The sequence below is a fragment of the Ambystoma mexicanum genome, chromosome 10 (assembly GCF_040938575.1).
Source record: "Ambystoma mexicanum isolate Mex_15411 chromosome 10, UKY_AmexF1_1, whole genome shotgun sequence".
In the NCBI taxonomy this organism is placed as follows: Eukaryota; Metazoa; Chordata; class Amphibia; order Caudata; family Ambystomatidae; genus Ambystoma; species Ambystoma mexicanum.
The window spans coordinates 1,589,799,974-1,589,814,226 of record NC_090932.1 but is presented as its reverse complement, the minus strand read 5'-3'; the positions used below and the strand labels follow the sequence as shown (position 1 = coordinate 1,589,814,226).

Genomic DNA, 14,253 nt, shown 5'->3' with positions numbered 1-14,253 from the left:
CATGTCCAAGAGGGTGCCTTGACGCAGCACTACCGGCATCTCTGCCGAGGGCTATAAGCCTTCCAGGCCACGGCCTGAGGTTAGAGATAGGCATTTTGTTCCAACACCAAGCATCTTGGACGAGGCTTGTTCCAGCGAGCCAGGCACCACAACTTTGGCACGCAGCTCGACAAAATGGCCGACACGTCATGTAGAGCGGGTGGAGGAATGAGTCACGGGGGGGGGGGGGATTGGACTGCTGTCAATCGGGTGCGTGGCCTACAGTTTATTCATCAGCAGCACAGGGCAGGATTCCCCTGCATCCCAGGCAGAGTGTGCCCCGACCCCAGCTGCCCTTGGCCACTCCGTCAATATCACCTGCCACCTCTACAGCCTCTGAAGACAGGTTTTTTGAAAGGTTCCTAGGGCTGATGCGAACTCCCCAGATGGGGGCCATCCTCCGGGATGCCATCAGGGACATGCTCCCTCAGGTCACCCCACTGGCACCCATAGTCATTCCTCAGATGGCTGTGGTTCCACAGGCGCCAGCGCAGATGCCACTGCCCCAGCCGGCACCTCCAATTCCGTTTTCCCTGCCTCCCAAGGTACAGGTGGTTCCACACCAGCCACCGCAGCAGCCACCGGCTGCGTTTTCCACTTCGCAGCCCACAGCACCCAGCACTCCTCCACCAACTCCGGTCCCCCCGAACCTGGTGGACACGAACGAGGAGGAATTAGGAGGACCCCGACACAGCATCTTCAGCCAGGTCCTTCCACGAACGCCTTGCAGGTTTGGTAGAGTATTTGGGCCTTGCTCAGCCTGAGGTAGAGCTGCCCGAGGAGGGGGTCTTAATTGAAATCCTCACCCTAAGACACCCTATCAAAACGAGGGATCCCGATGCAGAAAGACATAAATGCCCTGGCCAAAAAGGGGTGGCTCGGCAGAGCCTGTCAATCGGTGCCTTGACACCAAGTATAGGCAAATGGAGGGGGACACACTCTTGCTTTCAGCGCATCCTGAACCGCACTCTTCTGTTATAGCTGCAGTGTCACACTATTCCAAGCCTCAGTCGTCCTCGACCACCTCGTCCTCGACCCTGCTAGGCAAGGAAAGAGAAGATCTTGGAGGCGTACAGGAAGAAGTTGTAACCCAATGCCTCCTTGCACCTGTGGCAGGCCAATGCAGATGCCATGCTGGCAGCCGCTAACCAAAGGCACTGGCAGGAAATTGCAGACTTTACCCCAGAACCAGGTGCGCTTCAAGACGGGACTACGTGAATCCAGGCTGGTAGCGCAGGACATTATGGAGTCCACCGCGGCCCACATCGATACCTGTGCCCGGGCCATCTGCATTGCCACGTACATTAGGACGGCCTGGCTCCGGGCTACTAAGTTTAATCCCAATGTCCAGGAATGCATATTGGACCTTCCCTTCGAGGGCAGTGACCTCTTCCACTCCACCACGGATGAGGAATTAGATACAAAGAACAGTTTGCAAAGAGCAAAGTCTTTATTCTTACGAAGGCCATGCCTAAGGCCTACTCCCAGTCGCAGCAGCGCGCCGACAAGGGGTGGCTGTTTGGTGGGTTCCGTGACTTCTAAAAACGGAGGTCCAGACAACCTGACTGTTCTCTGTCTGAATCGGAGGAAACAACAAAAAGGGGTTGGGAGCAAGGGCTTTTGCCAAACCCCTCCTCCGCAGCAGCCTCGGAGGGGAAAAAAGGCATGACACGCCCCTCCGGGTCCACGTGTCTCCAGTGGGGGGCAGGCTTGCCTTTCACATGCAATTTTGGCGCCAGAATTTTTCAGACCCATGGATCCTCTCCCTAGTCTCCACAGTGATCCGCCTACCAGTACCGTCCTCTCCTCTCCTCCCTCGTCCCCTCCTCTCCCACAGATTGGGACAGCAACTCTGCTGGCGGAGATTCGGTCGCTCGTCGAGAACCAAGCTGTGGGCGAAGTCCCAATCTCCCAGCGAGGTTTGGGCTTTTATTCCAGGATTTTCACCATACAGGAGAAGAACCAGGCTGGCCTAAGAGTTGTGTTGGACTTTTCCACCCTCAATCTCTCCCGCCCACTGCAGAAATTCAAGATGGCTATGCCAGCTCTTATTGCGGAAACACTGGACAGGGGAGACTGGATGTGCTCTCTGGATCTGAAGGACGCTTACCTACATGTCCCGATTTGACAGCCGCATCGTTCCTTACTGAGCTTTTGGATCATGGGCTTCCATTTCCAATACAAGGTGCTACCCTTCGCCTTCAACTCTGCTCCTGGGGTTTTTACCAGGTTGATGAATGCAGTGGTAGCCCTACTCAGGGCCCAGGGCCACCATGTCTACCCATAGCTGGACGACTGGTTCGTCCGGGCCACCTCTCCGGAATCGGTTCAGCATACTGCCTCCGCACTAATGAACACACCCCACGACCTCGGGTTTACTATCAATCTCAAGAAGTCTCAACTGCAGCCCATGCAGAGCCAGACATTCTTGGGCCTCATCTTGGACACCAGCTCTGTGAGAGTTTTTCCCTCAGAGGATAGGATTGCGCCCATTAAGAGAGCTACAGCTCACTTCCTCTCCAGGCCTGTGACCTCGGTTTGGCGGTACCAACACCTACTGGGGCTTATGACAGTGGTCCTTTTGGCCTTGCCCCACACAAGGCTCAAGATGCACAGATTGCAGCTGCACTTCACAGCCTCATGGAATCAGAAGGGCTCCTAACAGGAGCCAGTCAACATTCCTCCCTTTCTCCTCTCAGACCTCCACCGGTGATCCGTGGACTTCAACCTGAGGCAGGGTAAGCCCTTCCGGCAGCCGGCCCCTCAGGTCAGTCACTACGGACTATTCCCTAGAGGGCTGGGGAGCTACCCTGGACAACCAGTGTCCATGGAATCTGGACTCGGCAGGAGTCCCGCATCAATTGCCTACAATTGAAGGCCATATGGCTGGCTCTCAGGCCATGTCTCCCTCTTATCGAGGGCAAGACAGTTATTTTCCAGACAGACAACTCCACCAGCATGTACTGTCAACAAGCAGGGGGGCACAAGATCCCCTCCGCTTTGCAACCTAGCAATCTGCATGTGGGAATGGGCTCTGGCGAACAACTTTTACCTCATAGCTGTCCACCTCCCAGGGGAATCCAACCTGGAAGCGGACAGGCTCAGCCGTTACAAGTGGCAATTGAATGACCTGTTACTAAAGGAGATCTTCCTCAGGTGGGGGCATCCCCAGGTGGATCTTTTTGCCTCCCGGGACAACAGGAAATGCCAGCAGTTCGCCTCCTGGCAGGGGCAGGGCTCTGGCTCCATTGGCGACGCATTCCAGATCCAATGGAACAACATGACAGCATACGCCTTCCCGCCCACATCCCTAGTCCACAGGGTCATCTGCAAGATAAAGTAATCCTGGCACCTCAGCATCATTTTGATAGCTCCCTGGTGGCTGGCCAGACTGTGGTTCTCCATGCTCCTCAGCCTATCAGACAGACCACCCATTCACCTACCGCTGGGCCCAGCTCCTCTCCTGGACTGCTCCTCAAAAGCTAGCCCTCGCTGCGTAGTTCCTGAGCAGGTCACGCTGAAACACTTAAGCCTATCTCAGGCTAACCTAGAGAACATCCAGGGCGCTAGAAGCAAGCCTACTAGGAGCCAAAATTAGCCTATAAAGAAGCCACACCCGGTGTGGGACCTTAATGTTGTGTTGGGCGCATTGTCGCACAAATCTTTCGAGCCTATGTCGTCCATGGCCATCAGGCTGGTCACCATAAAGATAGCTCTGCTCGTGGCCTCACCTCAGCTCGCAGAGCCAGCGAGATCCAGGCTCTGGTGGCATCAGAACTCTACACCACTTTTCACAGGGGAAAGGCCGTCCTGCAGAAGCACCCTGCTTTCCTACCCAAGGTAACCACCTCCTTCCATCTCAACGAGGAAATAGTCTTACCCACTTTCTTCGCCAACCCCAAGGACGAGCCCCAGAGGGTCTTGCACCGTCTGGATGTCAGATGCGCGCTGAAATACTACCTGGGCAGATCCAGCGACTTCCGCAAGTCGGGCGCCTTATTTGTCACTTGAGGGGGCAAGGCCCGGTTATCAGGCCTCCAAGGCCTCCATAGCTAGGTGGATGGTCGCGGCCATGAAGGAGGCCTTTGAGGGGCAGCACAAACCAGTGGCAGCTAACTTGCATGACCATGCAGTCAGCCGAGGCCACAGTCGTCGCATCCAACATCTTGTGCCGTGGCAGGTCATCAGCAGGGCGGCTACCGGGCCACCCCTTTGGCTTTCTGTAAACACTACTGTTTGGACGCTGCCTCTAGGTCAGACGCAGTATTCTGGCAGGTGGTTCTAAGAAACCTGTTTTCTTAAGGAGTAGCTCCTCTCCACCCTCGGGCTACATTCAGCTGTAATCACCCATACAGTATGGAGAAAAAGGGTCGGGACGTAAGAATAATTGTTACCGTAGTGACTAAAGTACTCTTAGTCCATAGTCCCCTTTCCTCCATACATCCCACCATCCTCCCCCACCCCCTAATAACACTGGTGTCATTAGGCAATACTGATCATTGTCGACGCGTCAATGGGGACTGAGGAGTGGCGCCTGTGGGCGGAGTCAGGCGAGCGCCTACTCCCAGGGCCACGCCCCCGCGCGACTCTAAATTAAAAGGGGAAGGTGATTTTTTTTTTTCTGGTCAAAAGATTCCGTCCCTCGCGAGGGACGCCCATACAGTATGGAGGAAATGGGTCTATGGACTAAGAGTACGTTAGTCACTACGGTGAGTAACTATTAATAATTGCTACCTCTGTGGGGCACACAGATATTTTAGGGTTTTCACAGCTGTCAGTTTATATGAAGTGGGGAATGGAACAGGACTTTGCTGCAAGAGGCTCAATCCCCTGTAAGACCATGGGCAGCAGGCCGCCAATTTGTGCTAGTTTTGTGATGTCCGAATGAGATTTAGAATTCCATGTATTTGGATGACTGTGGGCAGCTCAATGTTGCCATCATACCCTGCCGCTTGCACTAGAATCCACTGGCTTCGCGAGTTGTGCCACCCTGCAATCATCCAGCCATGTTCCTTTTAGTGCAGAGATCTGAGATTGGGACAGGGGGGCTAAAAGACCCGCGTTTGCCGACGCTCCCTGGAACAGGAACGGCATGGGGGTCATCCACCACTCCACATCCGTATGTGAAACTCTGCCACCCTCAGCTGCAAACCTCTCCTCTTGTCCCATGAAATGTCAGCACTGCCAGGCCTCCACCACCCCACCCTCGGAGGCCAAAGTGCGCAAGGGTCAGCTGCTCCCCGGCCGCTGCGTCGCAGGGGTGTCGGCCCAAGATGGCCACCACAAATCCAGTATGGCGGCGTTCCTCTCTCCCGGTCCAGCGAGGAAGGACAGCCAAAAGTGGGTCTGATATCGCACGGATCAGGAAGCATTAGTACTTCCAAAATATTTTTCCTGATTGTTCAAAATGACATTCTGGGAGGATAATGGGAACCTTGCACGCAGCTGCTCACATCCTTTTCATGTAGCCGTCGGCCATGCCCCAGCCACTAGATTTATAAGCACTATGTGTGTCCTTCACTGAAGTACTTTTAAAAGCAAGCATTGACAAAGCCAACTCTTAAGTAAGTATTGGGCATTTACCAGGCACAACTATTATGTGCCCAGGAGCTCGCATCATCCTGCAAAAGCACACTGTTCTCAAAGGGCATTCATGCCATCAGAGCGAAGGCTACTGCCTAGGCTTTTTGGTGTTGCGTCCCTGGGGATGTAATTAGCAACATGGCCACCTGGTCTACTCCATCTGCATTCTGCAAGCACTATTTTCTGAACACCAGAAGCTACAGACAATCTGTCCAGCTTATCCTTTTTGACAGTAAAGATTTCCTCCTCCCACAAGCTTATTTCTTCTCCCATCAGTATGTAAGAAATGGGACGGGACGTTTGAGTAAGAAAGTCTCTCACTATATAGTGACTACTTTTCTTGTGGCGGGAGTGAAAGTGGACAGTCTTGCTCTGACATGCATCAAATTTAAAAGGAAAAGTTTTTATTGTGGTGCAAAAGGTTCTGGTTGCGTCCCTGTCGGGGACACTCCCATCAGTATGGAGGAAAGGGCACTGTGGACTACAAGTAAAATAGTCATTGCAGTGAGTAACTGTTTCTTGTTAGATCATGTTCCAAAACCTGAAGCAGGATAAAGCAAGAATGCTTAAAATATTTCATACGAATGAACCTATTTTATTAACAACTTAGTGTGTTCAGTACATTTGGAAGATCTTTTGTCTGTGGTAAGTAGGATTGTTGGAGTGATTGCATTTTTGGGGAATAAAGCCAATTTTTTGACAATCCTTCCTTTTGAGAGAAGAATCTGAGTCCATGTGCACTAAGGTGGTGGATGTTCATGCCTCACAATGTTGTAAATGTCCCATTGAATGCCCTAGGGTGGAGAAGCCCTTAATTTCCCTTTAAGATCACATGCTTTTGTTGCAAGCTGTATGAATATGACCATCTACATACGTTTTTATTATTTTGTTTTTTCAGTGCATCATTTCAATTTAGGACGGAGAATGCCTGGCTTTGACTATGGCCCGGACGGGTTTGGAACTGGTCTCACCCCTCTTCACCTCTCAGACGACGGGGAAGGAGGCGCCTTCCATTTTCATGAACCACCACCACCATACACAGCTAACAAATATCCAGAAATTCATCATCCTGATGACCCACCTCCTCCTTACGAGGCATCCATTAACCCAACAATCATACTTTGCACCACCTCAGGTATGTGAACGTTGAGTGCATCTTTGTTTGACAATTATTAAGGATTAAACCCTTTCTTAGAAGGGTCCAGTTATAAAATGATAATACATCACAGATTAAGCACCATAGTGGCCAATGTTGGCTTTTTAAGAAATGTATTAGGTGGATAGAAAAGTGTTGTTTGATCTTATGCTGTGGGACATTTCTACCAAGTCTATAAACCTTTAGAATATGCCACTTTAAGAACGGATTTGAGTGAATAACTTTCCATGGTTGCCCACTGATTTGCTTTGATGGTGCTGAAGAAGCCCGAATTCCGGTATGTAAATGATGGGGTCTGGGTTCTATTCTACCATTTAGTGTTTAGGTCTGCAGCTGTTCATAAATGTGTTAAAATGCATTCACTTGTATGTGCTCTCGTGTTCAGCTACTCCACATTTCCAACTTGTGAACATACTGATAAAATTATCATAATGTGTGCATTTCCAGCATTACTCTAAATCTGGGGCTTCTGTTCACTCTGATCCTAGGTTAGTCTTCGCCATGACAAGTTTTTCTGTATGGCGATGTACTGCCAATCTAATATTTGTGTGAGCCGCCTGAATATCTTCACTTAGTTATGTATCTCTCTTTATTTCTTGTATGCATCCGTTAACCCTCAGGGTTCCTCACTGTCCCCCTCCTCGGCGTCCCCCTCCTCGGCAACCCCGCCCCCCCCCCCCGCCCCTGTCTCGGCTCTTGGTCAAGATCTCTAATAAATAATTTTTGTACCACCTTCGATAGCACTAGCTGGCACATTCCCAGTGACAAACTCCTATACCTATGGGTCATTGGTAATATGGATCGATTCTACAGCATTGGATCCTTCATACATTGAATGTATCTGTTCTGAACTAAAGTTCCAAACTAAAGTTGGATATCAACGGGGTTGTTCATCAGGTTGCTCATGGAGTGGAAGCATGGAAGAGAAATATGATGCAGTGACAATCCTGACAAGGCTTTATGGCGCATAAATGGAGTAGTCTCGAAGTCTGCATAGGGTCAGGACTTATGAGAATGATATTTACTTTTTTTGCAGTTTATGGTGTCCAACCCCTGGTGCCGGCCTCATGAGAGGCACATTTAAAAGGTTGTCCAAATTGCAATTCTGCTTGCCCTTGGACCACAACCATAATGTGCACAATCACTTTACCACTCAACCACATGCAAGAGTTGTAAAGTGTGTCAAACGTTCAAGACAAAACATTGAAAAGATGCAACAGTGCTGAGCAGCATATGCCTTTAAAACCGTTGAGGCAGAGACTTCTATAGCGCTGATACCAGGGTAAAAATGTTTTGGCGCCAAGGATACTTCTAAATAAGTGATGGGCTTACAGTCGCGAAACATGATATAAATCATTTATAACTCGCCTGTACATAAGTGTTTCTAGACGCGACAAGGGAGGGAAGGTGGAGGGGAGGATGATACAAACCATCTTACTAGGCCTTGTCATTCAAATCGTGCAAGTGCGGGAACGAGAAGGGCAAGGGGGGCAGGGGGAGTACAAGGGAGAAGGGAAGGAAAAACAGGTCCGCAATGCTCCAAGTGCAGCCAGGTCAGTGTGTCCCTGGGTAGTGCAAGGAGACAATGGACTGAAGGGTTACAGTTACAGCCCCTAAGTCTGTGGTAGGCCCGGAGGCAGTGCAAGGGTGACTGATCAAGAGAGAGCCTAGTACCCAGTGAGACTGAGGGTAGCCAAGCAAAGAAGAGGAAAGTTTTGAGCTGCTTCCAGAACTTCAGGTGGTCCGGCTGAAATTTGAGAGGGGCTTGGAGGCCATTGCAGAGGGAGGCACCTGCAGAGGAGAGGATCTAACCCCCACTCTGCCTATCGAAGCGCCTGACCCATACAGAGTTCAGTTGGAGGGAGCTGAGCGAAGGGCTCGAGAAGAAAGGTAGTTTGGAAGAGAGTGTTGGATTTAGTAGAAAGCCTTGTGGACAATGCAAAGGATCTTGAACTTGATGCTTGCAGCCACCGGGAGCCAGTGGAGAGATTTCAGGGCTGGGGAGATATGGTCCCTGGGCTTGAGGCCAAAGATAAGTCTTGCAGTTCTGTTCTGTATTAGTTGCAGAGGGCAGAGAGTAGAGGAAGGCACATTGAGAAAGAGACTGTTGCAGTAGTCCAGCCTAGAGAGAACCAGTGCGCTGGAGACAGTGAGCTTCTGGGGAAGAGTCCCTTTAAGGAGGTGCAGCTGATAATGGGACTTCTTGGTGAAGCTCTGGGATGTGAGGAGAGAAAGTGGAGTCGAAGATGACACCAAGATTTTGTGCCTCACAGGAAGGCGAAGGAAGAGGGCCCAAGGCGGTGGTCAGAGTGAGGAAGGGAATGGAGAAGCAAGAGTCCCAATGAGAAGGATCTGCATCTTACTGGCATTAAGGCAGAGATTGTTGGAGGCGCACCTATCCTGAATCGCAGATAGACCGGAATGAGAGAGCGAGGAGAGGAGGCTCAGGGGAGCCCGAAGGAAAACTGAGTGTCATCCGCATAAAACTGAAAGTTAGAGGAGAAGGTAGAGATCAGGCGGGCCAAAGGGGCCAAGTGGAGGTTGCAAAACCAAGGTGAGTGGATAGAGCCCTGGGGAATTCCACAGGTAGAGAGCGAGGTGGCAGAGAGAAAGGGACCAAGTTGGAACAGGAAGGGGCGGGTCAACCATTCCAGGGCCTGATCCGTGATGCCCAGGTTCTCACTGAGTTCATTGATCAGGATGCTGTGGTTAACTGTGTCGAAAGCAGAGGAAAGATTATGGAGGATGAGGACAGGAAGACTGCTGAAATCGAGGTTAGAGAGCAGATCCTCACGGGTGTTCAGGAGAGCAGTTTCCGTGCTTCTGGCAGCTCTGAAGCCAGACTGATGGTCAACCGATTCATTGTGGAGAGTAAGCTGGATGATGGCCAGCTTTTCCAAGAGTTTGCCCAGGAAAGGTGCAAGTTTGCTGGGCAGGTAGGGTCTGCAGATGGCTTCTCAAGGATGGGGTGCACAGGGGAGTGCTTAAGATTTGAGGGGAAAGTTCCAATGGTGAAAAAGTGATTACAGAAACCGGCCAAGGATGGAGCGAGGGTGTCAATATGGTCCTTGATGGTTCTGGAGAAGCAGGGGAGCACCTGTTTGGGCGACACTTTCATAGATCAGACTTGTCTAGAAACCTTGTCAGGTGTTAGAGAGAAAGAGGAGAAAGGAGGAGGAGAGGGAGAGATGGCCAAGGGGGGGGGGGGTGCAATAGAGTAAGAGGAGATAGAGGACAGGATGTCCTGAGTTTTAGTGGAGAAGTGAGAGGCCAGAGCCATACAGAGGGCCTGGGAGGGAACAGGAGAGGTAGAGATTCCAACCGGATTGGCCAGCTCCTTGCAGATGAGTTTGGCCATGTTAGAGGCCACAGAGACGCAGGTTTGAATGTGTTCTCTCTTCTTGGACAGGACGAAGAGTCTGTATTGCCTTTGAAGCAGACGGCAGGCTAGTTTGTCAGACGATGCGCCCGAAGCCCTCCGCTTCCACTCAGAAACTGCACTTGCGTTTCAGGACGGCGAGGTCGGAATCATAACAAGAGTTGCACTTGGAGGTAGACTTCAGCCAGATCCCCATGACAGGGGCAAGGATGTCCAGGGTGTTAGCAATGGAAAGATGCAGATTAGAAAGGGCTGTGTCAGGGTGTGAGTCAGCCACAGGAGTAGGAGGAGCAGAGAAAGTAGAGGCAAAGGCATCCACTGATACATGATTCATGGGCCGAATGACTGAGAAGATAGGTGGCAGTGCTGGGGGGGGCTTTGAGAGGAGAGTAGAAAGTGGTCAGACCAAAAGAGAGGAGTGGTGAGAGGGTTAGAGAGGGGCATGACAGAGGTGATGAGAACATGCAACGTATGTCCGGCAGCGTGTCGGGCCAGAGGGCAGAATGGAAAGAGAGAAGTTGCAGACGAGCCCAAAGGAGGGATTAGAAGCATCCAGGTGGATTTTGAGATCTTCAAGGTAGAGAAGTTGAAACGTAGAGGCAAGGCGAGAATAGAAGAGGTCGGGCAATTCTGAGAGGAGTAGGGCGACCTGCACAGGTGGCCTGTAGAAGGTGGCCACAGTTAACAGAGAGGCCAGGAGAGATAGAGGGCTTGCAGACCAGGCATTCAAAGGAGGAATAGGCCTGCTTAGGGATGACAGAGGCTGGGACCCACTCCGGAAGATGAGGGTTACTCCACCTCTAGGACAGTTGGTTCTGGGTTCGGAGAAGATCTTGTAGCTAACAGGGAGGAGAGTGTCAGAACTCGTGACAGAACTGGCCGCACACCATGTCTCGGTGAGAGCAAGGGCATCTAGGTCGAGGTCTTCGAAGATGTGACGGCAGTACGAGAGTTGAGAGTAGCAAAGTGGAGCATGTTGCCACATTTGAAAGTCTTCCGTGGAGGGGTACAGACTTGAGGTACACACTTCACACGTGGTAAAGGACCCTAAGGGTGGGCAGAGGAGGAAGATTGTTAAGCGGCTTCACTTCAACACTACAGCTAAGTCAATGCCTAGTCTGGGATGCTGAGGGAAACCCTTATTGATATATTTTTAGGTCCAGTTCATGTACTCTGGATGACAACCCTTATATAACGCCCCTCTCTTAGAATCCCGCTGACCCCACTGAGCCAAGAAGTAGGTCTGTTTTGCAAATTTAAAATTTTTATTTGAGAAATATAACAATATATATCTATCACACTTTTTTATAATAAATTAATATTGGATATCACACTTAAAATATGACAGTGATCAACAATGGACAATGTTCTACTGGTAAACTGAGTTGGTTACTTAGAAGTAGTATAGAGGATGAGGTAGCTGAAATGCTTTATGGTTTCAAGGAAATGCAAGGTGGAATAAATGTAGTTCCGAAAATAAACTGATATGGTTTCACAAGAGATATGTTCACTTTTCCCCTGGTGGCAATTCACCCCCCCCACCTTATATGCAATGCAAGGAGATGAAAGTAACACACACAGTCTTCAGGAATACAATCAAATACAATACGGAATTCAGTCCCCCCCTCCATAGTGCCCTCCCCCCCCTCCCATTTCCCCCCCACAGCAAGCTTAGACAACAGGTATGCTTTTTTAAAACACGGGCAAGAGTGCTTTGTAATGAAGTGAAAAATGCTAAAATTGATTTTAATTCCCTGTAGGAGGTTCAGAGTGAGTGGTAGACACTTTAAATCAGTTCAGCCCTAACAATGGTTCAGGGATGGTTATTAGGTTGCAAACGAATTTTAGCAGTTCAGGCAAAAGCGGCTATCTTTTTACAGATGATGAAATCAGGCCAAATCGTGGTAAATTTTGCGAGTGCGTAAATCGCGATTGCAGTAAAAGTATAAGGAGTAGGAAGTCGGTTCTAGGCTTGTTGGAAAGCTTAGATTCTGAGCTTTCAGAGGAAAGTTAAATCCCGTTCCTAGGACACTGTTCAAGAGATACGGACGATTTAATAAAGGTAGATTTTCGGATTTAAAGTAAAACTCAAAATGACAGGTGACAGCTCGCAGCTTTAAAATGACAGATGACACAATTTCTAGGAGGCAGTTCTACTTAGGTTAAAATAGTTTGAAATAGATTATTTTAACTAAGAGATTGGGTTCTGCACAGTTCTGCTAGGTACTCACAATATAATTTTTAAATGAATGGGCCTCGTCACGGATCTGATCAACACGTCCAGCGGTGGTTCTCTCTGCTCGGCGGGTCATTCAGGCACAGGTTCTGCTCACAGCGATCCGGCTCTCTGGTTCTGCTCACAGCGGTCTGGGTCTGGTCTGCGGTTCCGGCAAAAGTTCTTGGCAAAGAATTCAAACAACTCGCCCGGCTGTTGAATAGTTTGGTTAGGTTTGCTAAATTCTGAAGGCCTGCTGAGAATACTTTTGCTTGCAGTGGGCTTTCTAGGTTCAAAGTTCTGTAGTCTATGGGTCTCTGGTTCTGGTCTCTGTCTGGATGGGATGTCGGCCGTCAAAATGCTCCGTAGAAATGTCTCTACCTGTCCCAGCAGTCTCTTTTTATGTGTTTTGGAAGTGGTTGTGTGCGTGGCATAACTGAGCCTGCCCCTCTCTACTTGTCATTGGCCCAATTCTCTCCTCTCCCATGATTGGGGGAAGGAAGTGGATTGTCATGATGAGGTCTGTTTATGGGTCAGAGGATCCTCCCCTGGTCAATTTGCCCACAAATCTATATTTGATTCAAATACATATTTCCCAGATACACAATTTGTTGAAATTACATGTACACATTATATATTCCTTATGGTCCATGCTTGTCCGCCTCTGATCTTCCTTGGGGCTTGCATTAAAAAATGACAACATTTTGGCGCGTTTTGACTGGTTTACCAATATCGGACATTTACCAAAAATTACACAAATGTGCGCAAGGAGTATGGACATTAATTGATGAAGTGTCAGATTTTTAACATGCAGACATTTGGAGTAAGACCCTATTTTCCGCTAGCAACCCCCAGAATACACCACAGGGTCCTAACACCTCTTAAAACGTGCACAGAAAAATCACCAGAATAATGATATTACTTATATAATTCTGACAAGTCCGTACTATGAATTATCCATCTTTTTTTTTAATTATGCTCTGGCCCAGATGGGTGTGGTTTAGGTTCCAAAGCACATGGGGGAAGCTTCTGTCTGTCCCTGCCTCCAGCTCGGGTGGCTCCCAGAGGCACTTCTCCTCCCTCTTCTCTCAAGAGGAAGCCACTTTACGGCCCCCCCAATATAACATTTGCCTGAGTCCAGGGCAAGGCTTTGTTCAACCTCCTGCAGGTGCCCCTCCCCTAATCTAATCAGAGAGGTGTCATCTCCTTTTGGTGGGGAAGCAGGAGGCAGCCAGGCCTGGGAATGCAGTTTGATCAAGTTTCAACTCCTGTCGGGGGTTGTTGTCAGGCAGAATTCAGCTAAATGTCACTTTAGTTCCCAGTTTAAATCAAAACTTCCAATTTTTACATATATATTAAATAATTACTTCAAGTCATTTCAGAATATAGTTTTACATTGTATCCACCTCTTAGCAAGTCTTTCCTTGGCCTGGTTTGGGTTCCTCTGTTCAGTTTTACACAAAAGTCTGGTGGTTTTAAAACGCCGGCTTTCTGATAGTGGTGAGTACCGGTATTGCATCCATTTTTGGGATCTGTCTTGAATTATTGCATTTCAATAGAGTGGTCTTTTGCTTGATAGTATAGGACCCTTGCTTAACATTGTTTTGATGGCATCCTTACAGTAGAGTGGTGATGTGGAACCCCCCCACAAGAAGGCTGTATCTTTGGAGTGGTCTTGTGCCAACTGCGCAGTTCTCCTGGATTCTGCCGTGAATGTGGGCGGCGACAGCTCATCCCCTCATCTACCCCGTCTATTGATTCAACATGGGTCAAAACCCTTGACAAGATGAGGGTGCAAGAGGAGTGATGGAAGGAGTAACAGGAGAAAGGGGGAAGTTGATAAGACGCAGGCACCGCCTATCAGAAAGGAGATTGGGCTCA

General features: G+C 49.5%; 1 protein-coding gene across 6 annotated transcripts in view; it reads left to right on the top strand.

Annotated features, from left to right (window-relative positions):
- The window catches only part of DGCR2 (DiGeorge syndrome critical region gene 2), a 1,169,540-nt gene that overhangs the window by 968,819 nt on the left and 186,468 nt on the right, over positions 1-14,253 (top strand). For all 6 annotated transcript variants that reach the window (XM_069619936.1, XM_069619935.1, XM_069619934.1 and 3 more), the window contains one exon: positions 6,521-6,757. In XM_069619936.1, the coding sequence (XP_069476037.1) occupies positions 6,521-6,757 (237 nt within the window). The remainder of the gene's footprint in view (positions 1-6,520; positions 6,758-14,253) is intronic.